Here is a 27,729-nt window from a genome sequence, read left to right as displayed (position 1 = left end):
AGGGCTAGGACATCAAGTTAATGAGGACCATGGTCACCCCGGACCTCAGGCGTATGGCAGCAGAACGCAGACATGGTGTCTGTCCGTGCTGCTCAGGGCAACATCTCAAGTGATAATTTCAATCAGAAATCTTTGGTCAAATGAGATCGAGTTCATTCCTACCCCCTAGATGCTATGTCTGCCTATGGACAATGGCAACTTCGTTTTTCAGAATAATGCTCACATTATTCCAGAACTCAGCTATATCGTCTGAGAAGATGGATCTTTGGGTCCATCATCTTCCACAAGCCGAAGGAGGGGGGTACCGTGGAATAGCTTTGTGAGTACTGGGCACCACAGGGCAGCAAGTTATAGACAAAACTGTTGTGTTTAAAGACGGAGTTAAGATGAAACAAATGATAGATGACATCACTTCCTCAATCTGTGTGACTGTTTACAGGGAGTAAACACTGACAGATAAATGTCCAAGAACCTGGTTTCAGCCTTTTTAAAAAACTCTTACTTGTGCAGGTTTGAAGAAGCCTCAGACAGACAGATTTGAACCCTACCCGGCCAATGACGGGCCAGGAAACATGGGCTGACTGTCATCGTTTCTATTCTGGAAAAGGAGGAGGAGAAAAGTTAGCTACCTGGGTTATTATGGGGCTGAAAGGGACCCATGTGCACAGGACTTACACAGGCCCGACACGTGGCTTTGGGACACTCTTCCAGGTCTGAAGTCCTGATGAGCTGTGTAACCCGGAGCATCTACCTCCCCTCCCCGTGCCTCCACACACCCCTCTGAATGTGGGGGCTGTCACGTCGATGTCACACCCCAGTGTGGAAGCACGCTCTCACACACACCGGTGCTGCTTCAGGCTCTAGGGCCTGATCTGAGGGAATTATCTGTTTGATAGGACCATGTGACACCTCCCTCCTGAGACTGTTCTAGTACCAACAGTCCATGTCTCAGATCACGAAAATCGTCACAGAAGACTCCCACCAAATAAAAGTCTATCTCTGCTTCTCTCCCATCATGTTCTGTCACCTTTGAGACAGAATCCATATTTCTTAGCGGTCCACAAACTGGTCATGACTCCATCTCCTTGAAAGATTCCTCCTCACCCTGGTCTCCTGGCAAGGTCCTCAACAGCCTTCTGGCCCTGAGGAAGCTTCCCAAACACCAACTAGCAAGGTCGCACACCCCAACAAAGGCTCCTGCCTGTCCCTCTTTGTTTCCCTAACACCAGCCTAGGGCCAGTGCACAAGGTGGAGATGGAAGGGTCTCCTCAGAAGAAAGGGAAAATGAGCAGCTGCTAATAAGAGAGCTGTCCTGGACAGGGTTTCTTATTCAGTTCCTTGATTTGGGAGTCAGAGTGGGCAGGACAGGCCCCAAGAGAGAAGCAGGTGCTGGATGAGACCTCTCCTGGCTGCTCACCCAGCTCACCAGGACAGGAAGAAGGCAGGAAGAGATGTTCCTAGAAATAATAAAACTGTTCCTCTGTCTGGATTGCAGCCAAGACCACAACTCTTAGAAACCAAGGAATGGTGCAAAAAAGGTGAAACTACACCCACTATTCCCAAAATCTAGCCTTCACACAGAAAAGACTTTAGAGACCAAAAATGCTCTCTATTTTTCAAGCAAAGAAATGGCTCACATAACTAAATCAACTGAAATGGTAAACGCAAATTAAAAGTAGGGTCATACATGAACTTGACAGGACCAATCAGCGACATCACAGAGAGTCAGTGATGAATAAGCAGACTTGGTACCGAGGGAGGGGACAGAGTAATACTACAGAGCAAGGTGACAGACCACGTCACAGAAACCCACTAACTGGAGAGTGAAAGCATGCTGTGGACCTTGAAGCTGGCAAGACAAGAGAGACTGAAAGAGAAAGGTTGTCACAGAGAAACGGCAGAAGCGTTTCTCTCCTAATCTGAGGAGGCAGGCCAGGAAAGCAGTAAACCAAGGTGAATCTTCAGACACTTACTGAGAACTTAAAAGTCAGTAAGAAAAGGGACAGCTGGGTAGCTGAGTCAGTTAAGTGTCTGACTCTTGGTTTTGGCTCAGGTCATGGTCTCAGGGTAGTGGGATGGAGCCCCACATCGGGCTCCCAGCTCAGCGTGGAGTCTCCTTGAGATTCTCTCTCTCTCAGGCGCCTGGGTGGCTTAGTCGGTTAAGTGTCTGCCTTCAGCTCAGATCATGATCCCAGGGTCCTGGGATCGAGCCCCACATCGGGCTCCCTGGTCAGTGGGGAGTTTGCTTCCCTCTACCCCTCCCCCTGCTTGTGCTCACTTGCTCTCTCTCTTGCAAAAATAAATAAATAAAATCTTAAAAAAGAGAGACATTCTCTCTCTCCCTCTGCCCCTCCCCCCCACTTGTTCTCTCTCTAATGAATAAAATCTTTTCAAAAAATTGAAAAATAAAAACAGTAAGAAAATAGGCCAACTAACAGAAAAATGGACAAAAGACTCGAACAGTTATTTCACAACCAATAAGGCACGTGAAAATGCACTCAACCTTGTTAGTAATCTAGGAACTGGACATTAAAATCCCAGCATGGTGTACCTTTCACGGTGGCTGAACTGAAAAAGATGGACAACATCAAGTATCGGTGAGGACACAGATCAACTAGAACAACCATACAATGCTAGTAGGAAGGGCGCCTGGGTGGCTCAGTTGGTTAAGCGACTGCCTTCGGCTCAGGTCATGATCCTGGAGTCCCAGGATCGAGTCCCGCATCGGGCTCCCTGCTCAGCAGGGAGGCTGCTTCTCCCTCTGACCCTCTTCCCTCTCATGCTCTCTATCTCTCATTCTCTCTCTCTCAAATAAATAAATAAAATCTTTAAAAAAAAAAAAAAAACAATGCTAGTAGGAAGGCAATTTGGTGCAACGACTTTGGAAAACAGTAAAGCTGAACTCACGTACACCCTATGGCCCAGCAATTCCACCTAAACACTCATCATCAAAACACACACAAATGTTTATGGCATCAGTACTGTTAACAGGCCTACAATGAACACAACCCAAACACCCAGCAGTGGTAGACTAGATAAATATACTGTAATGTATTTACATAACGGAAAACCACAGAACAATGAGAACAAACCATCTACTGCTAATAACACAATGTATTTTACAATACTGAAACAAAGAAGCCAGACACAAAAGAACATTTACTGTTTATATAATTTCATATGCATATATAAAGTTAAGATAAACCAGGCAAAACTAATCAATGGTGTTGGAAGCTAGCTGCTTCCAGTAGTTGCTTTTGGGAACAAGGGCACATGGGAGAGCTACCGGAGGCTGCTAATGCTCTGCTCCTTTATCTGGAACATCCATCAAGCTGTGCACTTGTAGTAAGTGTACTTTTCCATATGTATGCTCTATTTCAGTAAAAAGGATACAGAATTTGGAATAAAACCAACCATATAACTGAATCAAAAGAAAAATGGCACAGCTGCCCAGACTCTTAAATAAAGTCTGGTTAGAAAGCCAAGTGTACAAGAAATAGGCAGAAGAAGATGGAAATGTGCAAATGAACACAAGAGACTAGCAGAGCTATTCTAAAATAGTGTTAGAAATAGATCCAGGGGTGGGGCGGCTGGGTGGCTCAGCATTAAGCATGTGCCTTCGGCTCAGGTCATGATCCCCAGGGTCCTGGGATCGAGCCCTGCATCAGGCTCCCTGCTCCGCGGAGAGCCTGCTTCTGCCTTTCCCACTCCCCCTGCTTGTGTTCCCTCTCTCACTATATCGCTGTCAAATAAATAAGTAAAATCTTTTTAAAAAAGAAAAGAAAAGAGATCTGGGGCACCTGAGTGACTCAGTCAGTTAACCATCTGACTCTTGATTTTGGCTCAGGTCATTAACTCAGGGTCATGAGACTGAGCCCTGTGACCAGCTCTATGCTTAGTGCAGAGTCTGCTTGTCCCTCTCCCTCTCCTTCTGCCTTTCTCCCCACAAACACTCTCTCTCTCAAATAAATAAATCTTAAAAAAAAAAAAATGGACCCAAACACAGGGGGAAATGTTTAGTCTTACTCATAAGATAAATGCAAATTAAAATTACTAAATACCTTTTTTTTTTAACCTACCGGATTCATAGAGATCAAAAGTTTGATAACATGCCCTGTTGGCTCTCATATGTTATAGTATAAATTAGTACAACCCCTATGAGGAACATCGGTGAAATCAAGCAAACTTTTTTTAAAAGATTTATTTGAGAGAGAGAGAGCATCCGCATGTGCATGTGTGAGGAAGGGGAGGGGCAGAGGGAGAGAATCTTCAAGCTGACTCCCCCATGAGCACAGAGCCCAACATGGGGCTCAATCTCCTGACCCATGAGATCATTACCTGAGCCAAAACCAAGAGTCCGACGCTTAATCGACTAAGCCACCTAGGCGCCCCAATCTAGCAAACTTTAAAATATATATCTTTGTCTTAGAATAGTGCTTCTATAAATTTATCCAACAAATATGCCTTCATGAGAACTGCCATATACAGTATATACGGGGTTATTCATGGCAGCACTCATTGTAAAGACACTAAGACTGGAAATAAATACTGATCAAGGTAGGCCTGGTAGACACAGGCTACATAAATTGTGGTGCATACATACAATGGAATACTACACAGCCACTAAAGAGACTGAAGCTACCTCTTCATGCACTTACAGGGAACAACCTCTCAGATGTATTGTCAAGTGTTCGATGCAAATTGCAGGAACAATGTGGGTGAAGAAGAAAAAAGACTAGTTGCCTCTAATGAGGAGACCACTGAGAGCCAGGAAACCCCCTTTATAAACCTTTTATCCTTTCAATTTCTGTACCACGTATGTAAATTATTCATTAAAAAAATAATTATTAAAACAAATAAAGCCTTGTGATTGATTTCTAGTTCTATAACATTGTGGTCAGAAAAGATGCATGGTATGACTTTGATTTTTTTTTTTTGCATTTGTTGAGACTTGTTTTGTGGCCTAATACCTCATCTATTCTGGAGAATGTCCCATGTGCACTTGAAAAGAATGTGTATTCTGCTGTTTTAGGATGGAATGTTCTGAATATGTCTATTAAATCCACTGGGTCCAGTGTAGAAATTTGGAAAAACCACAAATACATGGAGGTTAAACAACATGCTACTAAACAATGAAGGGGTCAACCAAGAAATCAAAAATTACATGTGAACAAATGAAAATGAAAACACAAGAGTCCAAAATCTTTGGGATGCAGCAAAAGTGGGTTCTAAGAGGGAAGTCTATAGCAATACACAGGCCTATCTCAAAAAGCAAGAAAAATCTCAAATAAACAACCCAACCTTACACCTAAAGGAAACAGAAAAAGAACAATTAAAACCCAAACCCTGCAAAAGGAAGGAATTAATAAAGATTAGAGCAGAAATAAATGATACAGAAACAAACAAAAAAAAACAAAGCAATGAAACCAGGAGCTGATTCTTTGAAAAGATCAGCGAAATTGAAAAACCTCTCGCCAGATTCATTGAGAGAGAGAGAGAGAGAGAGAGAGAGAGGAAAAGACGATTCAAACAAAATCACTACTGAAACAGGAGAAATAACAGCCAGACCACAGAAATACAATTATAACAGAATATTATGAAAACCTATATGCCAACAAATTGGACAACTTAGAAGAAATGGATAAATTCCTAGAAACATATAAACTACCAAAACTAAAGTATATAGAAAACTTGAACAGACCAATTACCAGCAATGAAACTGAATCAGTAATCAAAAAACTCCCCAAGGGGCGCCTGGGTGGCTCAGTCGTTGAGTGTCTGCCTTCGGCTCAGGTCATGGTCCCGGGGTCCTGGGATCGAGCCCCGCATCGGGCTCTCTGCTCAGCGGGAGACCTGCCTCTCCCTCTCCCACCCCTCCTGCTCTCCCACTCCTTGCTGTCTCCCTCTCTGTCAAATAAATAAATAAAATCTTAAAAAAAAAACCTCTCCCAAAAAACAAAAGTCCAGGACCAGACGGCTTCACAAGCAAATTCTACCAAACATTTAAAGAAGAGTTAATACCTATTCTTCTCAAACTCTCAAAGCTTCCAAATTTATTCTAGGAGGCCAGTATCACCCTGATACCAGAACCAGATAAAGACACCACAAAAAAAGAGAACTACAAGCCGATATTTTTCATGAATAAAGGTGCAAAAATCCTCAACAAAATATTAGCAAACCTAATCCAACAATACATTAAAAAAAAAAGTCATACACCACCATCAAGTGGGATTTATTCTCAGGATGCAAGGTGGTTCAATATTTGCAAAACAATCAATGTGATATGTCACATCAGTAAGAGAAAGGATAAAAACCATATGATCAATTCAACAGATGCAGAAAAAGCATTTGATAAAAGTACAACATCCATTCATAATAAAAACCCTCTGCAAAGTAGGTCTAGAGGGGACATACCTTAACATAATAAAGTCCATATATGAAAAACCCACAGCCAACACCATCCTCAATGGTGAAAAATACAAGAGCTTTCCTCCTAAGGTCAGGAGCAAGAAAAGGATGTCCACTCCCACTTTTATTCAACATAGTACTGGAAGTCCTAGCCACAGAAATCAGACGACATAAGGAAATAAAGGGCATCTAAATTGGTAAGGAAGAAGAAAGCTCTCACTATTTGCAGGATGACACGCTACTATATATAGAAAACCCTAAAGACTCTACAAAAAACAACTAGAACGGATAAATGAATTTGGTAAAGTCGCAGAATACAAACTCAACATACAGAAATCTGTTGCATTCCTATACACTAATAACGAAGCAGCAGAAAGCGAAATAAAGAGAACAGTCCCATGGGACACCTGGGTGGCTCAGTTGGTTAAGTGTCTGCCTTCGGCTCAGGTCATGATCCTAGAGTCCTAGGAATGAGTCCCACATCGGGCTCCCTGCTCAGCAGAAAGCCTGCTTCTCCCTCTGCCTGCCGCTCCCCCTGCTTGTGCTCTGTCTCTCTGACAAATATAATGTTTAAAAAAAAAAGAAAAGGAAAGTGTCCCATTTATAATTGCATCAAAAAACAATAAAATATCTAGGAATCAGCTTAACCAAAGAGGTGAAAGACCTGTACTCTGAAAACTATGAAACAGTGATGAAAGAAATTCAAGACAATGCAAAGAAATGGAAGGACATTCCATGGCTCATGGGTTGGAAGAACAAATATTTTTAAAATGTCTATACTACCCAAAGCAATCTACAGATTAAATGCAATCCCCATGGGCGCCTGGGTGGCTCAGTCGTTAAGCGTCTGCCTTCGGCTCAGGTCGTGGTCCTAGGGTCCTGGGATCGAGCCCCACATAGGGCTCCCTGCTCAGCAGGAAGCTTGCTTCTCCCTCTCCCACTCCCCCTGCTTGTGTTCCCTCTCTCGCTGTGTCTCTCTCTGTCAAATAAATAAATAAAATCTTTTAAAACTAACTAAATAAATAAATAAATGCAATCCCCATCAAAATACCAATGGCATTTTTAACAGAACTAGAACCAACTAATGCTAAAATTTGTATGGAACCACAAAAGACCTCAAATAGCCATAGGATTCTTGAAAACTAAACTGGAGGTATCACAACTCCAGACTTCAAGTTATATTACAAGCACTAGTGATCAAGGGCGCCTGGGTGGCTCAGTCAGCGAAGCATCTGCCTTCAGCTCAGGTCATGATCCCAGGGTCCTGGGATCAAGCCCCACATTGGGCTCCCTGCTCAGCGGGAAGCCTGCTTCTCCCTCTCCCTCTGCCTGCCACAAATACCTGTGCACTCTCTCTCTCTGTCAAATAAATAAATGAAATCTTAAAAAAAAAAAAAAAAAGCAGTAGTGATCAAAACAGTATGTACTGGCATAAAATAGACACATATTTCAATAGAATAGAATAGAAAACCCCAAAATAAACCCACAATTATATAGTCAATTAATCTTCAACAAAGGAGGCAAGAATATGCAATGTGAAAAAGACAGTCTCTTCAACAGACGGTGCTGGGAAAACTGAACAGCTACATGCAAAAGAATGAAAGTGGACCATTCCTTTCACCATATACAAAAATAAACTCAAAATGGATTAGATCTAAATGTGAGACTTGAAACCATAAAAATCCTTGAAGAGAGCACAGGCAGTAATTTCTCTGACATCGGCCGTAGCAACATTTTTTAGATTTCCTGAGGCAAGGGAAATAAAAGCAAAAATAAACTATTAGGACTACATCAAAATAAAAAAGTCCTGCACAGTGAAGGAAACAATCAACAAAACTAAAAGGCAATCTACTGAACAGGAGAAGATATCTGCAAATGACATTTCCAATAAAGGGTTAGTATCCAAAATATATAAAGAACTGATACAACTTAACCAAAACACCGTCCAAATAATCCAATTTAAAAATGGGCAGAAAATCCAGACAGACATTTCCCCAAAGAAGACATACAGATGGCCAACAGACACATGAAAAGATGCTTCACATCACTCATCATCAGGGAAATGCAAGTTAAAACCACAATGAGATATCACACCTCACACCTGTGAGAATGGCTAAACTCAACAACATAAGAAACAACAGGTGTTGGCAAGGATGCGGAGAAAGGGGAACCCTTCATGCACTGTTGGCGGGAATGCAAGCTGGTGCAGCCACTGTGGAAAACAGTATGGAGGTTCCTCAAAAAATTAAAAATAGAACAACCCTAAGATCCAGTAATCACACTACTGGGTATTTACCCAAAAAATATAGAACACTAATTCAAAGGGATACATGCACCCCTATGTTTACTGCAGCATTATTTATAATAGCCAAACTAGGGAAGCAGTCCAGTGTCCATTGAAAGATGAATGGATAAAGATGTGGGTGTGTGTGTGTGTGTGTATACACACAATGGAATATTATTCAGCCATAGAAAAGAATGAAATCTTGCCATCTGCAACAACATGGATGGAGCTAGAGAATATAATGCTAATAAGCGACGTAAGTCAGACAAAGACACATACCATATGATTTCACTCGCATGTGGAATTTAAGAAACAAAACAGATGAGCAAAGGAAAAAAAGAGAGAAACAAACTAAGAATCAGAGTCTTAACTATAGAGAATAAACTGATTACTAGAGGGGAGGGGGGGGATGGGAGGGTGGGGGGAAATAGGTGATGGGGATTAAAAAGTACAATCATCATGAAAAATAAAATAAAATAAAACCTTAAGTTTATAATATATGCTAAAGACTCCCAAAAAAAGCTTTAGAAGTTTTATTTGAAATGAAAACTCTTGCTTCCATACAAATGATCTTCCAGGAGATAGGAGAAAACACTTAGCTTCTCCAAACAAGTCAAAGACACCCCAGCCAGACCTCTATCTTCCAGTGGCGTGGGCAAAATTAACCAAGGAGGTCATTAAACTACGGGCAATAATCTTTGAGAGACCAAGGTGAAAAGGGCGACATGCCAGACACATACAGAAGTGATGCTTAAATGAAGAACGTGGACTTGAAGTATATACGCACTAGCTCCTACAGCACCGAAGAGAGTGTCAGGTGACAGTGGCAGCCACCAACCAGAGTCGGGCACTTAGTAGTCTCAAGAAATCTGCTGCGTGTTTACAGATATTTGCACACTACATCTTCTCCACAACCTTATAAAGCAGGTGTTGGGAGAAGAAACTCAGGCCCTACATCCCCAGGGTTAAGGAAGCAGGGGCCGGGACACCAGGCAGGCTGGCTCCTGACCTCCACCCAAGAGCAGCGTCCCACCTGGATTCCCGGCCAGGCACGGAAGGCCTGAGGTAGGGGAGGAAGCAGCACTTGCCAAGAGTCCTCCCGGGCTCTCAGAACACGCAGTGTCTGGCACAGTGCATTTCCTTTTTGGCAGGGGCACTGGACTGGAGCGTCGGGGCAAGCATGACAGGGAGAGTTCACTGAGTCATCTGCCCGCTGCCCCGCCCGCTCTGACCAGGTTCCCCACGAGTGTTCAACAAGAGGGTAGAGAAAGTAGGTCTGGAGGACGATGACGAGGGCAGTCCCTGACTCACCAGCCACATCCTGTCCAGCAATTCCTAATCACAGATTTATCTGGATGTGCCTCTCATTCGTAAATGTGACCTTAAATGACAGATCAAGATCCTGCAAACTCTGTCGTGCTGGAACCACAGGCCAAACCAAACAACCTGAAGAGTAATAAACACGAAGCTCTGGGCTTGAGACGGTCTGAAAGCCAGGACGAGCAGGGGGGACAGACACGCAGCTCGGACTGAGGGCCGCTCAGACACTCTTGTCAGATTTGCGGGTCCAAAAAATAACAAAAGTAACAAGCAGACTTCTGCTTCCAGGAAGAAGATTAGACATATTTTTTTCCTATTCCTCTAAGTACAACTAACACCCTGGACATTAGATATTTTAAAAATATGAGAAGACTCTGGAAGGTGGAGAGAAGAGGGCAGACTGACTACGGGCCTCGGGGTCTCAGAATGACATGCAACAGAGCTCCTGGGGTCTCTGTTGGCCTCAGGCATCCTACAGTGGAGCTGAGGAAGCCAGCAGCCAGAAAGACTTAAAAAGTCCACCAAAAGCCTGCTCTCTCTAGCCATGGGACCAGGAAAGGGGCAGCCTGACAAGGCAGAAATCAATAGTAGAGGTGCCAATAACCACTCTACTCCAGCCAAATACCACAGAAAATACTGTGGCCCTCACCCCCACTGTGCCAGGCAGAAATGAGGCGCTCCAGCACCCCACTGCGTAGTGTCCAGAGAAGACCAAGTAGAAACGTCCATCCCTGCAGGCCACACCCCAGTGGTGTCAGGGGATGTACGGAGGCAACTAAGCACAGCGAGAGGCATTCCACCTCATTAGCCAGTAAGGAAATGCTGATTAAATCACAATGCGTTATTACTATACACCTACTAAATGGCTTAAAGTAAGAAACAGTGACAACACCAAATGCTGGAGAGGATGTGGAGAAACTAGCTCACATTGTTGGTGGGCATGTAAAATCGTACAGCCACTCTGCCAAACAGTTTGTTGGGCAATTTCTTAAAGAACCAAACATGCAGCTACCATAAGACCCAGCAATTCCATTCCTGGGCATTTATCCCAAAGAAATGAAGACCTGTGTTCACACAAAAACCTGTCCATGAATGTTCATAACAGCTTTATCTGCAATCACCAAAAACAGGAAACAACCCAGGTGTCCTTTAGTGGTAAATGACTGAACACACCGTGGCACACCCATTCCATGGAATATTACTCAGGAAGAAAAAGCAACAACTATCATACACATAACAACAACCTGGGTGGAGCTCCAGGGAGTTATGCTGAATGAAAAAAGCCCATCCCCAAAGGTTATATACTGTATGTTCCCATTTATACAGCATTCTTGAGATGACAAAATTACAGAAATGAACAGATTAGTGGTTGCCGGAGTTAAAGAAGGGAGTGGGTGTGGCTATAAAAAGCAACCCAGGGATCCTTGTTGAGATGGAAACATTCTGGTTCTTGACTGTATCAATGTCAACATCCTGGTTGTGATGTTGTACTACAGCTTCCCAAAACATTACCACTGGTGGAGACTGGGTAGAGAACACAAAGGATCTATTATTTCAATTCCATGTGAATCTACAATGATCTCAAAAGGCTTAATTAAACATAAGTAACCACAATCAACTTTCTATATCTAATATGTTTAAATTGGGAAAATAGGGAGTAACTCCAGAACAATGTGGTATTTCTTAAGGACAAGGGCATCTATGGTCTCCCTTGGCACAAATTAAAAGTGTAATCATATCTTGTTAAAATCATTTGTAGGTAGTGCAAACTCACTAAACATTTGGCCTGCCAAGGAAATATGTGGACACACCTCTGGTGCACATTCCCAAAGAAATCCCAATCAAGTCCTCTCCATACGCCTGAGTCCAAGCAAGCACACAAGAGGGTCACAGAGCTCTGTTATCCGGCTGTGACACGTGGCCTGGTACTCGAGCCTGCACGAGAGAGCACCGGAAATGGCAGGACTCATTTCTACGCACAACAGTGCTTGAAAAATCAATGAAGCTGCATTTCGTGTCAGCCACGAGAAGGGAGGATGTCAGGCACCACACTTCCTGGGTGGGCTGATCCCAGCAGCCCCACCCCAACTGCAGGTGCACTCAGGATAGACCCGAAACACGTGCAAAACAAGCTGCCCCCCAGCTCCAGACCCACAGATCCCGCAGCCAACCAGACAGGTCCCCTGGGGTCCTGCTCCCACATTTAGATGCGTCCTTCTGCCAACGGTGCCCCCACAGGCCAGCTTCACCTCCTCTCCCACGCTCAACCCTCACGTTTGGGCTCCAAATTCTTCCTTTCTTCTCAGAAGTAAATTCAAGCAGCTTTCACCTGAACAAACAGACTGAACAAACAGACAAGACCCCTGCTCCCATGGAGCTTTCATTCAAATGTAGACAGGAAATGAATACTAAATACTACCATAAAGTAAATTACATAGTATGGAGAGTAGTGACCGGTGACAAGTCTATGGAAAAAAGAGAGATCAGAAAAAGAAGGTCAGGGTCATTGGAAAAGACTGGAAGGACATGGAAAGGAAGGGATGGGCCCACAGCCTGAAGCAGGAACACAGCTGGTGACTAGAGCCAAGTGAACCAGGGGAGAGGAGCCTGGGATGAACTTGGAGAAGCAAGAGGCCACAGAGTATCATGCAGGCACCACTAAGAACTTTGGCCTTTGGGCGCCTGGGTGGCTCAGTTGGTTAAGCAACAGCCTTCGGCTCAGGTCATGATCCTGGAGTCCCGGGATCGAGTCCCACATTGGGCTCCCTGCTCAGCAGGGAGTCGGCTTCTCCCTCTGACCCTCTTCTCTCTAGTGTTCTCTTATCTCTCATTCTCTCTCTCAAATAAATAAATAAAATCTTAAAAAAAAAAAAAAAAGCACTTTGGCCTTTACGCCAAGTGAAATGGGGAGCCGTGGTGCTTTTGAGCAGAAGGCCGACATCTGATTTAGGTTTAAAAAGCATCATTCTTGGGACGCCTGGGTGGCTCAGTTCGGTTAAGCGACTACCTTCGGCTCAGGTCATGATCCTGGAGTCCCGGGATCGAGTCCCACATCGGGCTCCCTGCTCAGCAGGGAGTCTGCTTCTCCCTCTGACCTTCTTCCCTCTCGTGCTCTCTATCTCTCATTCTCTCTCAAATAAATAAATAAAATCTTTTAAAAAAAATTAAGTTTTAGACAGCAATCCCACAATATTTCATCATGCTGAAGATGTTCACACCTGACAATTCTACCCTTAGAAACACACTCTAGAAAAACTCGTGCCCATGTGCCCAGGAAGGTGGGTATAAGAACGGTAGTGCTGTTTATAATGGCCAAAGCTGGGAAGACACGGTCAACAGCGGGACACTCCGGACACTGGACCACTACGTAAGCCACAAACTACCAACCAAGCACTGTGATCCTTCAACAAGGGCTGTACTTGTAAAAAGTTCTGAGGTTCATGCCCCACTCCCCAGAAATTCTGATCTAATTCCAGGAATCAGGAATCAGTCATTTTTAACCTTGAACCACTTAACCCAAGACAGACGTATCCACACAGATAAATCTTGGAAACACAATGGTGAGTGAGAAAAGCAATTTGCAGATGTATGATATGACACCATTTACTCAAAACTGTAAACCTGGCCAAATACTCCTCTATGTTGTTTATACCTACATATGGGAGAAGAGAAAGGATTAAAAAAAAATGCAAGCAAACGATAAATACCAAACTCAGAACTGGGGTGACTCTGGAGAGGGAGGGCAAGAGGGGTGGGTAGGACCCAGAATACAAAGGACTTCAAGTATATCCACGCTGTTTTGTTCTCAGGCTGGGAAGGGCACACAGTTGTTCATCATGCTACTTTTTGAATGCCTGAAATATTTAATAATTTTTAAAATGTTAAAGATTTTGGCATAAAAATATGCTAAAATACCCAAGTCAGAGCTTGAGACACACACAGTATGTCCTCTATTTATAGTTTATAGTTTACTGTATGTATATAGATGAAAATACATTTGCGCAGGAGGTATAATTCATAGTACTTATAGTTTATAGTCTAGCCTTCGAGAAGGGAATGGGTCAGCCTGAAACCATGCCTGCAGATGGATTCTGCTGGTAACATGTGGTGTGGTGCTCAAGCACACATTCACTCACCCATATACTGCCCTCCTCCAGGGGCTGCCCTGGCTGCCGCATACCCAGCTGCGTCTGCTGGCTACTGTGCATTTCATGGCAGACATAAACTATCCCTAATTTGCCTCTCCAATTTCTCATCCTAGAGTAGATTCCCACACGCTAAAGAACTGGCTGAGTGTGTGAAAGAAAGTAAGGCTAATGGCTTATGAAGGGAGGAAGGGGAAGGGACTGGCTGGACTGCTCAGAAGGAAGCTTTTAGAGACCAACAAAGAAACCTCTCCAACCCACCCCTTTCCGTGAATCATTAGGGGGGCAGCCACTGGAAGCGAATATCAAACTACAGAAACTTCCTTTTTGAGGATTCTCAAAGCACACAGAGATACACGTCCTGCGTCTGAAGGACAAGCCGGCTCGGTAAGTCTCGGTGAGGGTGCATGGCGTGCGGCAGACAGGGGCAGGACAGCACAGTGCTTAGGACAGACAGAGACATCAGAGAGCCACTGGTGCAAATGACCTGTCTCTGGGCCCGGTTTTTTAATCCCCAAAATGGGTATCAGCCACCTGTCCCTCGGGGTCATTCTGAGGTGTCGGAGGTAGGCCATGACTGCTGCTAGTGGCAGCACCATCCCCCACTGCCCTGCAGCAGGCCAGCACAGGGCGGAGTGGACACAGCAGTGCACGGGCACTGCGGACAGCAGGGCACGAGGGACACTGAGCAGCCCAGGTGGGCATCTGGTCAGCAGCTGCCGAAAGTACTATCCAGCACCACTGGGAGAAAATCACTTGTCTACAGCGCTTCACCTAAGGAGCGAGTGCTCCACCTGAACAGACTAGCTCCTGGCTCCACAGCGCTTGTCTTGGGGATGGTGGGGTGAAATCTCTCCTGTGACAAAGTTCACAATGGAAATTCATCACAGGGAAGTTTATCGGACCTGCAGGCTTTCTGTCTGACCAGGTGGGGACCAAAGATGTTTCTAGCATGTGGGGGAAGTCATATCGCCATGCCTGTGGCTTTAAAAATCCCAGCCTTCCACCTCTAAGAAATACCAAGACAAAAATCAACCCTTCTAGAGCTGCTTACAGTAATCTTCAATTCCTTCCACTCTCTTCATTTGAAGTCCTTACATTTCAACTGCTTTCTCCCCGGCTTCACACAGCCTCACTGCTTTCCCCCGTGGCTTCCCACAGCCTCACTGCCCACCAACACCTGGGACTCTTACCTGTCGCTCTCCCCTCTTGCAGAACATTTTCCACCTGCTCAAAGTGGATCAGAACTGAAGTGGCCCAGCAAAAACAAAAGACGAGTTTTAAAATCGATGTACAAGACCCTGTGGATCAGCGAAGGAGGCCAGAGACAATGGAGTAACAAATCAGCACCTCAAAGTTCAGTCACTTTGGTCAGTCACTGACCAAACGAGGAGCAAAGGGGACAGTGTCCGGGCAGGATTAGGAACCTGGAAATACCGTGCTAAATATAGCTCCCCAGCCTGCGGGACTCGGAAAGGTGGCCAAGAATAAGTATCTGGCGCGTTTGGTAATTTCTGTCACTTCCTGTTACTCACATCCTGCTGTTCTGATGCGGCCCAAAACACTGGATTCGCCACACACAGATCCCTACCTTGAAGCCCCCTGAGACCCGGACTATTCAAAACAGCTGGGATGTGCGTAGGCAACAGACTTCCTCACGGAGGGCAATACCAAACACAAAAATAGCACCGTACAAACAAGGAGGTCCCTGGGCGAAAGCAACCCCAGAATGCAGGGCCAGACCTCCCCAGGCCCCCCGCAGCATACAGCCCAACCCCCAGAGGCGCCCAGGGCACTTCTCTCTAAAGCTGTGCTTATCTCCAATCTCAGGACAGCTTCGAAGGCCAAAAGGGATCCCCACCTTCGCAATGATCCCACCTGCCCAGGGGCCCAGAGCACACAGGATAAGCACCCTCCGCCCCACCCCAGCTCCCAACCCTCCCGAGGTGACCAGTCGCCAGGAACACAGGACACTCAGGTAGGAGGCAAAAGCCAACTGGGCCAGAGCCCAAAATCACCTGTAATCTATCAGAGGACAGATTTTTAAAAAGGGAGAAAAAGCAAGATGAAGCAAAAATGGAAAAGTTATGCCTAAAACTGAAATGTGACAAAAATATTTGGGGTTAATTCATCTATTCAGTATTTCTACACTGCTTTATTAACCTTTGAAATGTGCTCAACGTGTGGAAAACCTCAGAGATTATAGGTGGCCCTGAGCAGGGTGCTGGAGGCAGACAGCCCCTGGTAGGGGAAGGAGGGGGAATGCCAACAAAGAGCACCCCAGGTGTGGAGGTGGTGCCCCACACCACATCCCCCCCCCACAGCAGGCAGGAAACGAGAAGCTGACACACACAGAAGGCAAAATGCCACGTGCCTCCAACAGCAAAGTGCTCTAAAGAACCTAAATCTCCAAAGCACACAATGGAATACCATACAGCCAAGTTTTACAAGTGCAATGCGAGCATGTATTCATGGACACAGATGTTCATGATATAATGCATTATTTTATGTTTTTTTTGTTTGTTTTATGCAGGCTCCATACCCAACGTGGAGCCCAACACAGGTTTTGAACTCACGACCCTGAGATCATGACCCGAGCTGAGATCAAGAGTCAGGTGCTCAACTGACTAAGCCACCCAGGTGCCCCATAATATAATGCATTTTAAAAGCAGGTTACAAATTAGTATGTATAAATCATCCCACTGTTATACTATTTACTGATATTCATAGGAAAACACCTACAAAACTATTTGCCTGTATCAGAGTTTTTCAACCTTGGCACTATTGACATTTTCGGCCAAGTAATTCTTTGCTGTCCCCTACAACACTATAGGATGTTGAGCAGCATTCCTGGACACAAAGCATGGACCCCACCCACTCCAGCCCCCATATGTCAACCAAAGTGTCTCCAACTGCCAAATGTCCTCTGTCCAAGTGGCAAATCCCACGTCCCCAACCCTGTTCTCTCCCACGTCTGAGAACCACAGGTCTCTATAATAGTGTCTCTATCTAGAATCTCAACGATAAGACTTTTGAGTGTATTTTACATGTTCTTTGTATAAAAAAGTGAGTAACACACCAATCTTAGCATGAATAAAACATTACAGGTGTTTTGCTACAATGCGGTTTTTGAGTTGCTGCAAAGTTTCACATTCAGAATGAAAATAAGCAGTCTCATGGGAAAGGATGAGCTGGGGCAGACACTCAAAACCCTTGCAACTTTGTAACCAAGCATTTGAAACAACAGCAATAAAAGTACACATTTTTAAAGTACATAAGGAAATACTACAGTGAATACAGAACTTTACCTTTTAATTTTTTTTTAAAGATTCTTTATTTGAGAGAGAGAGTGGGGGGCAGAGGTGCAGAGGGAGAGGGAAAGAGAAAATCTCAAGCAGACTCCCTGCTGAGCCCAGAGCCCGAGATCAAGCCCGAGCTTGATCTCACAATCCCAAGATCATGACCTGAGCTGAAATCAAGAGTCGGACACTCATCCGACTGAGCCACCCAGGCGCCCCAGAACTTTACCTTTTAAAAAAGTGAAGCAGCTTGACGGATGGGAGTCTGTGGCTGAGTTAGACTGGCAAAATGCACAAAGATCTAAGATACAATAAGCAGTTCCCAGGCAGAGCCCGAAGGCCCCAAGTCCAGGGCTGTGCTCCTCCTGGGCTGGCCACGCCCTGGCAAGGGATGGCCCCATTCAGGGGCTGGGCCAGTGCACTTGTGAGAGAAACGGAGCCGCAGAAAGGGTTGTGACTGCATCTGCCTCATGGCTACCGCACAGAGGGAAAAACTGACTCCAAGTCGTTAGCTCAAGCACTAGGGTCATTGTTATCCTGGTGATAATGGAATCTAAATGAAAAGTACCCTGGCAGTGGGTCTTGAAGGGATGTGGAGATGGAGGGAACGTGATGGGAACACTTCGACGGTCTTAAATCTGGCTGCTTCCATGCTGTCACAATCCATCTGTTTTTCTCTGGGATTATTTGATGCCAAATCTGCACAAAGCCAAGTCCATCTACAGTAACATTACAGTCAACAAGTATCAGGTAGGAAGAGAAGAGACAGAAGCATCCTCTAGAGCCCAAGGTCAGCCATACACTTTTCTGATCACTGAAGGTCAAGCTGATCAGGCAGTTGAGACTTCCCAGAGCAAAGAACATGTGTATCTGCTGACTTGCCAGGTGTCGGCCCTCAGGACAAAGTCTTGTGCACACCTTGACTGAAGAGCTTATCTCAAGGATGTTTGCACTCCAATACTTCCAGTGCCTAAGTAAACCAGGGACTACCTACCAGACAACAGTCGATGTAGCCAGAAAAGAGACAAACACCACACTAGGGGGAAAACAAGGTTTACAAAGAATTTCGGAAAGGGCACATTTACTTCACATCACTGCATAAAACAAAACAAGAGATTGAAAGGGCAGGACACACAGCACGGAAAACTGGAAGTTGACATCTCAGGTGGTGAGACTGCATAGTTTTTCTCTTTTTCTTTTGGTTTTCTGTATTTTCCATATAGTCTAAAGTAAAGTGTTTTAAAATACATCTCTGCCTTTTTCTTTTTTTTTTTTTTTAACCTACAAACTCAACACCTGGGACAAAAAAACTACCAGCTGCCTATGCAATTAGCATCTTCCCTTTCTACCTTCCAGAATGGCCCTGCTGTTCCGGGTAGCCTCCTGCTCAGCCTGGCTACCAGCACATTTTCCCACCGCCCCTGAAGCTCAGGGACAGCACCCGGGGAGCTCCCAGGAAAGCTCTTTGAAAAGACAGAACAGCGCAGGCGGCCCCAGCCAGCCTCCTCCCTGCAGCTCCTGCAGCCGGCATCTAGCCCCATGAGGGGACCATCAGAGTGGAAGCTGGGTCTCTGCCGACCGCGGGGCTCCACACCAGCCCCAGACTGCTGCCCCTGGTCTTTTCGAGGAGAGAGAGAGAAACAAACCTCTACCTTATTTGAACCACCGTTACCTATGTTTCCTGTTCAACATCCCAAATCTAACCTTGAGACACCACCCTCAACATCGCAGATGGAGGCACAGAAATGGAATCTTCTTTCTCTTCCAGGTCAATAACTTGATTTCTCTGTTAACTAGAAGCGAAAACCCTCAACTCAAATGGGCAGCAACACCAAGGGAGCTTGATTTAAAAAACTAACAGTAAGGTTGAAATAATAACACTGAAAATCAAATCTGAGGACATAACTCTACAGCCTGCCACCTCTTCTTTAAAGAAAGTTGTATGGGAGCACAGCCATCCCTGTTTATTTACATATTATCTCCGACTGCTACTTACGGCCAGAGAGACCCCTGTAGCTCACAAAGCCTAAAATATCCGGCCCTCTGTAGAAGAAGTTTGCTGCTATCTTGGATATATAAACCACTGCTCACATATATCTCAGGAAGAGCATAAAGAGAATTTGATGTGGAGGGGTTAAATGTAATGTGTTACAAAAAAAGATGGAATTTGCACCTTGTCCCTTCTGCCTCTGGCCCCACAAGGAGGGTCTCCGTTCTGTTCCCAGAGGAACCCCCGGGCGCCTGGCAGGTAGCACGTGCTCAATGAACTCTCACAGAATGGAACCCGCCCCACTTACACGAAGGGTCACTCACTGAGCAATTCAGGGTGAAAACCCTTGTGACCATGGAACATACCACAGTGATGTAGCCTTGAGCGTAACCCCCCTCGACACCCTGTCCCCACCCTGCAGGGAACATCTCCAGGTGGTTTACCCCGCACACTGAGGAGTCCCATTATCTCCCACTTCCCTGTAATTCAGTCGGGGGCCAGGCTGTCTGGGAAAAGACCATGCCCCACACGGAGGCCACACAGCGACGTGTGCGAGCGCATGCTCAAGCCCTGCTCCCGACAAAGCACGACGCCAGCAGCAGCACTGGAGGCGGGGTCCTGTCCACCTCTTCCTGTGTGTCCCCACGTCCCTCCCCTCCCGGGCCACCCACCGTGCCAGGCAGCCATCTCCTGCCCTCCAGGACCAACTCTGAGGAAACCGGCTCCAGACATCTTACCAACACTATGAAGGTTTCACATCTGATGGCTGTGATGGAAAGGGGGGGGGGGGGGGGGGGGGGGGGACAAAGACGCTGTGCGTGAGCCCTTGCTCCTCACAACTCACCGTTGTCCCGTGGCCCTGCTGAGATTCAGCCGGACGCCGAGGTCACAGACACACACACGCCTATGAATGGACGACCATGTGCCCCAACCCTGTGTCACGTGTTAGGAAACAGATATCCAGAGAGGACAGCTGACTCCCCAAGGCCACGCTGCTGTAGGAGGCAGGGCAGGGGCCAGAAGACAGTTGGCCAACTGGTCACCTCCAGGGCATGATGTGGCCTGTGGAGCTCCCTCCTTGAGGGAGGGAGTGTCTGACCCATGTGGTCTGGGGGAGCTGCTGAGTGCCAGCAGGGGCTCAGGAAGGAGACATGACCATGAGGGGCACAGCTGTTGTTCTCAGCTCCCACGCCCAACCTCTGCAGCTGACGGAGGTGCAAAGACCCAGCCACTGAGACGCAAAGGAGGGAGGGGGCACTAGGCCCCTCTAAATGCCAGGGACCCGAACAGAGTCATGTCCTCTCAGAGATGCCCAGTCCAAATTACACCGTCCTTTCTAATTCCCCAAGTGACTAATGTACTTGGTCCACAGAGATCATTTGAAAGCGATCCAGGAAAGGATATCTCAGACCACATTCCCAGGAAGGCAGGTAAATCACACACAAGGTCAACCACCTTTTGGGATAATCTTGCCCCATGTATAACCCCCCTTCCTAACTCTAAACAATTTATCCCTTTCCTCTGACCAAGCTTCCTGTATTCCTCTGGTATTTCAAGTATATTTCAAAACTGAAAAGAAGTCATTCCAACCACAGGATTTAACATTTTAAAAAACCAAAACAGAAAAAGGGTTGAAAATATTTTTTTCCCCTGGCAAGTCCACACTCAGAGGGTCTGTCTACCAGGACTGTGGACGCATCACCGGGTATACTTGAACAGCCACTGTGGGAGGGCATGGCATGTGGGCTGGCTGAGGCCAGCTGGCGTGACTCGGGAGCCACCTCCCTTCATCATGACACAGCTCTGACACAGTCACATGTGGATGGAGAAGACAGGAAAGCTTCCCAGAGATGCCAAGTGACAGACACACAGCAACAACGAGCCAGTTAACCCAACAGATATTTATAGAATGCCTACTTTGTGCCTGACATGGCTCTGGGGTGCTGGAATAGAGAGTGAGTCAATATACCCCAGGACATCCCTTTTCTCGTAAAGCTTACACCCCGCCCTCCAACAAACAGAAATCAGCGGGGAAAGAAAGGATGCATATAATGTTAACGTTGACATAAGAAAGAGAAAACCTAAATAGCCTATATCCATCAAAACATTTAACTTATGCGGGTGCCCGGGTGGCTCAGTCAGTTGGGCATCCGACTCTTGATCTCAGCTCAGGTCTTGATCTCAGGGTTGTGAGTTTGAGCCCCGTGCTGGGCTTCATGCTAGATGTGGATCCTACTTAAAAAAAAAAAAAAGGCTCAAAAAGTTTTAATTTATGATAGAAAATGTCAAAAGGTATTATCAAAAATCTTCCCAAAAAGAAAACTCCACACCAAGTTCACTGTTGTAAATTCTAACAAGAATTTAAGAAAGAAATAACACCAAATTATATCAAAAAAAAACAAAACAGAGGGGGGAGCAATTATATCCCCCCTTCTGTTATGATGCTAGTTTATATGTTTTATAAAGCCAGCTTAACCTGAGTACCAAAACCCAACAAAGGTAAAAGGAAAGAGAAAATTACAGATCAGTATCTCATGGATACAGATGCAAAAATCCCTAATAAAATAACAGCAAGTTGAATTTAACAATAAATAAAAAGGATAATATGAGGAAATAAGGTTTGTCTCAAGAATACAAGGTTGGTTTGGGGCGCCTGGGTGGCTCAGTCATTAAGCGTCTGCCTTCAGCTCAGGTCATGATCCTGAGGTCCTGGGATCGAGCCCCACATCGGGCTCCCTGCTCAGGAGGAAGCCTGCTTCTCCCTCTCCCACTCCCGCTGCTTGTGTTCCTGCTCTCGCTGTCTCTTTCTCCCTGTCAAATAAATAAATAAATAAATAAATCTTTAAAGAAAAAAAAAAGACTACAAAGTTGGTTTAACACTTGAAAATCAGTTTCATTTGCCCTTTAACAAAATTAAGGGAAAACAAACATATGATCACTTCAGTAGATGCAGAAAAGCATCTGACAACATTCAATACCCATTCCTAATAAACATTCTCAGCAAATAAGAAAATCCTCAAACTGATAAAGGGTACCTACAAAAAGCCTACAGCTAACATCATACTCAATAGTAAAAAGCTGAACTGTTTCCTACTAAGATCAGAACAAATGAAAATATTCCTGCTTTCACTACTTCTATTCAACATTATACCAGCAGTCCTAGCTTTTGCAATGAAACAAGAAAAAGAAATATAAGGCATCTGGGTAAGAAAGAAGTAGAGCTTTCCCTATTTGCAGATGATACGACTGTTCATATAGAAATTTCTGAGGAATCTACAAAAAAACTACGAGAATTAATAAGTTGTCTTCCAAGGTCACAAAATCCATTATATTCTTATTTTTTTGCAGCAAACAATGAAACATATTCTTTAATTTCATTTATTTAATAGGAACAAAAAATAAACTACATAGGAACGAATCTAACAAAAGACACTGAAGATATCTACCCTGAAAACCGTAAAACCCTGCTGAGAGAAATTAAAGACCTAAGTAAATACATAGTTATATCACATTCATGGGAAAATTCAATGTCATTAAGATACCGATTCTCCCCAAACTGATTTATAGATTTGATGCAACTTGAATCAAGATTCCAGCCTGACCTGATCTCAGGGTTGTGAGTTCAAGTCCCACGTTGGGTGAAGAGATTACTTAAAAATAAAATCTTAAAAAAAAAATATTCCAGCAAGCTTATTTTGTAGAAATGGCCTATTTTTTAAATTTAACACAAAAATGGAAAGGACTTAGAAATAACCAAAGCAATTTTAAGAACAAAAGTTAGAGGACTTGCAGGACACCTGGGTGGCTCAGTCAATTGAGCTTCTGCCTTCAGCTCAGGTCGTGGTGTCAGTGTCCTGGGATCTAGTCCCACATCGGGCTTCCTGGCCTGCTTCTCCCTCTGCCTATCCCCCTGCTTGTGTGCTCGCTCTCTCTCTCTCTGACAAATAAATAAATAAAATCTTGAAAAAAAAAAAGTTAGAGGACTTGCCCTGAGTTCAACACTTATTGTGAAGTTATAATAACCAAGAAAGTGTGGTCTTGGGGTAAGATTAGACATACAGATCACGGGAACAGGACAGAAAGTCTGGAAACAGATTCACAAACATATGGTCAATTGACTTGTGGTAAAGGTGTCAAGGTGATTCACGAGAAAAGAAAAGTCCCTTCAACAATGCTGCCGGAAAAACTGAACATCCAGAAGGAAAAAAATGAACATCAACGCTTACCTCACATTACACACAAAATTAACTGTACATTAGTCATAATCCTAACTTCTAGAAGAAAAAAAAAACCTTTGTAATACTGAAGCAGAAAAAGGTTCCTTGGATTGAAAAACAAGAAGCATGAACCATAAGGGAAAAAAACTGATGAATTCAATTTCACCAAAGAGAATGACTCTGTTCTTCTAAAGACGCCACGCACAAAAAAGGCAAGCCACAAATTGGGAAAAACAGTCATAACACATACATCACACAAAGATTTATATCCAGAATATATAAAGAAATCTTACAACTCAATAATAAGACAACCAATTCAATGCAAAAATGGACAAATGATTCTACCATACACTTCACAAAAAAACCACAAACAAACGGCCAATTGGCACATGAAAAGATGCTGACATTATTTGTCATCAGGGAAATGGAAATGAAAACCACAATGAGATACCATTACGTATCTATTAGGACATGTAAGATAAATGACTGACTACAGCAGGTGCCAATGAGGATGCGGAGCCACTGGAACGCCCTGCACTGCAGGTGGTTATATAAAATTCCAGGCACTCTGGAAAACAGCTGAGCAGTTTCTTAAAAGTTAAGCACACACCTACTCTATGACCCAGCAATTCTCCTAGGTATTTACCAAGGGAAATGAAAATATATGTCCACACAAAGACTTGTATACAAATGTTCATGGCAGCTTTGTTTGCAATAGCTCAAAGTTGGAAACTGCTCAAATGCCCACCAACAGGTAAATGGATCAACAAATTGAGGGAAAAGAACAAACTGTTGATATACCCACTGTGGAAAATTTCAAAATCGTTATAGTGAGCCAAAGATCCCATAAAAGGGGGGACATACTTTCAATTTATACTGAATTATTATTCAATTCCATTTACATTGAATTATTCCATTTAGACAGAATTCTAAAAAAGCAAAATAATGTTAAAGACAGAAAGCAGATCCATGTTTGCCTGGAGAGGGGTGCAGAGAAAGTATAGATCATGAGGAAACTCTCAGGGGGGATGGAAGTGTTAGACAGCTACCCTGTCTGGTGACAGTTTCAACAGGGATAGGGGTGGGGCAACTCAACAAGCCGTACACTTTAAACAGCACAGTTCACTGTACAGCAATTCCACTCAACTAAGTTATAAAAATAACGTTAACATATCTTGGTGCACTGCAATATTCTTTAAAGGACAGGGTGAACCTTTCTCTGAATGACTAGAGCGACCATACAGTTTTATCACCCAAGCCAGGAAATTTCTGCAAGTCAAAGTGGGTGCTAAAAATAATTAATGGTGTTATCTACAATAGGGTGTGTGAACTGGCAGCGCCCTGGACAAAGCAGCACTTACGGCTTTGGGAACAACAAATACCCACTCTATACCCTGGTGTGATTAAATACTTTTGCATAAAGCAAACCACAGCATTCCTTCCTCAGAAGACAGAGAGAGCCAGAACTGACAGCGGCCTGGAGGCTCAGCTACACCTGGGCCCCTGCCTTCCAGTCACAGAAGTGGTCCTGGTTTTCAGTGTCAGGGGCAGGACAGAAGCCAGGGCTCCTGCCTCAAGGTCAGGGTCCCTCCGGCCCCACCAAGGATGGGGTGGGGACCAACCCCACTCCCCACTATTCTCCAAATGTGCAATTACTCTGTTCCACCATCTTTGGGCTTTCGCAGCCATCGAACATCAGGCCAACAGTGGAGAGGGCACCTGGCACGGACCAGCTTTTCTAATGCAAGTTCAGCAGGAGGCGCCTGGCTGGCTCAGTCACTGGAGCGGCTCTCAGGGTCTTGAGTTCCAGCCCTCCGCGTTGGCCACTGAGCCTACTTTAAAAAAACAAACAAACAGTCCAGCAGGGACAGAGGCCAGCCTGGGTAGGGCCTGAGCAGCCCTGTGCAGGTGGCGTTCCCAGCCTTCCATGAGCACCTCAACCCCAGGCTGAGGTCTGGAGGTTTAGCTAAACATCCTGTACAGAACTGGTACAGCGGCTCCTACAGTCCTCCTGACTTTATTAAAGGGGCAGGGGGGGAGATCACAGGTTTCATTTCTGAGTTTACATTTCAAATCAGGTGCTTCAGCTGTGGCTGTGGAAGTGGGGAGACTACCGAGTCAATAAACAGCAGCCTCCCCGCCACAGAGCGGGGAATTATCTTAACTTGATAACAAGTTTTTCAAGGAAATAAAAAGCTCCTACTCACTACTCTACCAACTCTGAAATTCCAGGTTATTCTGGGACAGGAAAGCAAGGTTTTTTAAACATAATACCCTACAGAATGGTACCATTTTCCTAACTTTCAAGGAAAAAAACCAGACAGCACTTGGTGCAATCATATCCCTGGCACACGTACCAAAGAATACCGGGTAAAGGAGGACTAGAGTTATTAATTTCCTAGACACCTGAAGAAAAAACTCAATCATATCCACATACCTTCTCCACGGTTTTTTTTCCCAAAGAACTCTTTACTTTACAAAAGTACTGGAGTCAAACTGCAGTCTCTCAACTGTCCACTTTGGTTTTTGTTTCCTCTATCATTTGTAAATAAAAACAATTAGAAGTGTTAACAATTCACCACACACACGCGTGTGTGGGTGCACGCACTGTGAAAACAGCCTAGATTTCACAAGTGCAATCCCTCCTTGGTCACACCACACCGCGCAGACAAGTGACAGAGTCCTCCCCCACCCCCAATCCTAACAGACCCCCACCATTGGCCCCAGCACTCACCAGAAGGCTGCCAGAAGAAGACAGTGTCCCCTCCCCTCTGCCTCCTTGGAACAACCGTTAAGAACCGAATCCTAAGCCCTTGTGTGGAGTACCTGGCTCTTAGGACCCAGAGGCGGGTGCTGCCTTCAGCAAAACCCCACACTTAGCAAACACACACTACCAATTTGGCTCAACGCCTGCTTCTTCCTGCTTCTTAAAACTGAGAACACAGAGTGGATTACGAAGGGGGTAATTCACTAGATTCACTTCCTCCTGCGCTGCTCTCCTGGTCCTGCTCCCTGGCCAAAAGGTGTTTTAACAGTCACAGTCTTTAATTCACTAAGCACCTACTATGTGCTGGGTGCCTGCCCCCACCACCACGGGTGAGGTAGTGCGGCCCCGACTCTGCCAATGGAAGGATGACGCGACAGGTGTTAAGAAGTGGAGGTCCTACAGCTGACGGCTGGCACGGCCAGGACGTGAGGTCAGTTCTCCTGCAGCCCGGCGCCTGAGCAGCAACCCCGGGGGGCTTGCTCATGGCAGTGAGCCCAGGCAGCAGGAGCTACTGTCCCTAAATACGTGGGGCTTCCCGTCTGGCAGGTCTTCCAGCTTCAGAGGCCTCGTGGGACACCCTCAGCCCACAAGTACGACTTTCCCCACCCCAGCTCCAGGCCTGCAGTCACAGAAATTGGGAAGAGTTTCCATGAAGGAAATCTGCCAATTATATATATAGCGTTTCCTCTCTCTAAGCCAAAGTGACTGGCGCAGGGGTTTTGTCCAGGAAATATCTGAGCTCCAAACAAGCTGAGAAGGAAAACTGATGTTGAAATCTGGATAAAGGTCATGGTTCCTCACCAAAGGAGCAGCCCTGGCTACCCCACAGGCTGACGTCTGCTGGAAACAGCTGAGCAAGTCAGGTCCAGGGTTCCACCCTATGTAGTTCTACTAAGGAACTTTCATTCATTCAACAAACATGAATGCCAAACAGATAAGATTTAAAACAACTGAAAATATTACTTAAATTCATTACATAGCTTCTTTTTAATTTAGAGTTATCGGGCAATAACTACTAAAAACAGGAGAAGTAAAAGGTAAAGGAAAACCAAAGTTTTTCTCCTAAGGAGAGTAACTCTCCCGATATCTACTCTTCAGCTGCAGATGCTATTTTTCTACACTCTCTGGTCCTCATCTGAAATCCTTTGAAATTCCTGTAAATTGTAATAACTGCTAAGTGTGGCAAGTTGAACTCTATTATAATCCCACTATCACTGATGAGTGGTGGTGCAGATAAAAACCAGGAAACCTTCAGAGGGCACTTTTCTGCCAACCCGGTGACCTAGGAGATGTTATCCC

General features: G+C 45.0%; 1 protein-coding gene across 10 annotated transcripts in view; it reads right to left on the bottom strand.

Moving 5' to 3' along the window:
• The window catches only part of DGKD (diacylglycerol kinase delta), a 119,209-nt gene that overhangs the window by 46,213 nt on the left and 45,267 nt on the right, over positions 1 to 27,729 (bottom strand). The window contains exon 1 of one of the 10 annotated variants that reach the window (XM_035726683.1): positions 26,398 to 26,426. The exons of 7 other annotated variants lie outside the window; for them this stretch is intronic. Coding sequence is in view for 1 of the 3 variants with exons in the window: in XM_035726681.1 (XP_035582574.1) it covers positions 15,351 to 15,377 (27 nt within the window). In the remaining 2 variants the exon portion in view is untranslated. Of the gene's footprint in view, positions 1 to 15,350; positions 15,549 to 17,685; positions 17,783 to 26,397; positions 26,427 to 27,729 lie in introns of those variants that run through there. 2 more of the 10 variants (XM_035726684.1, XM_035726681.1) reach the window with 2 other exon arrangements.

The sequence above is a fragment of the Zalophus californianus genome, chromosome 3 (genome assembly GCF_009762305.2).
Source record: "Zalophus californianus isolate mZalCal1 chromosome 3, mZalCal1.pri.v2, whole genome shotgun sequence".
NCBI lineage: Eukaryota > Metazoa > Chordata > Mammalia > Carnivora > Otariidae > Zalophus > Zalophus californianus.
Note: the sequence above shows the minus strand (reverse complement) of the source record. Positions and strands in the feature narration are given on the sequence as shown.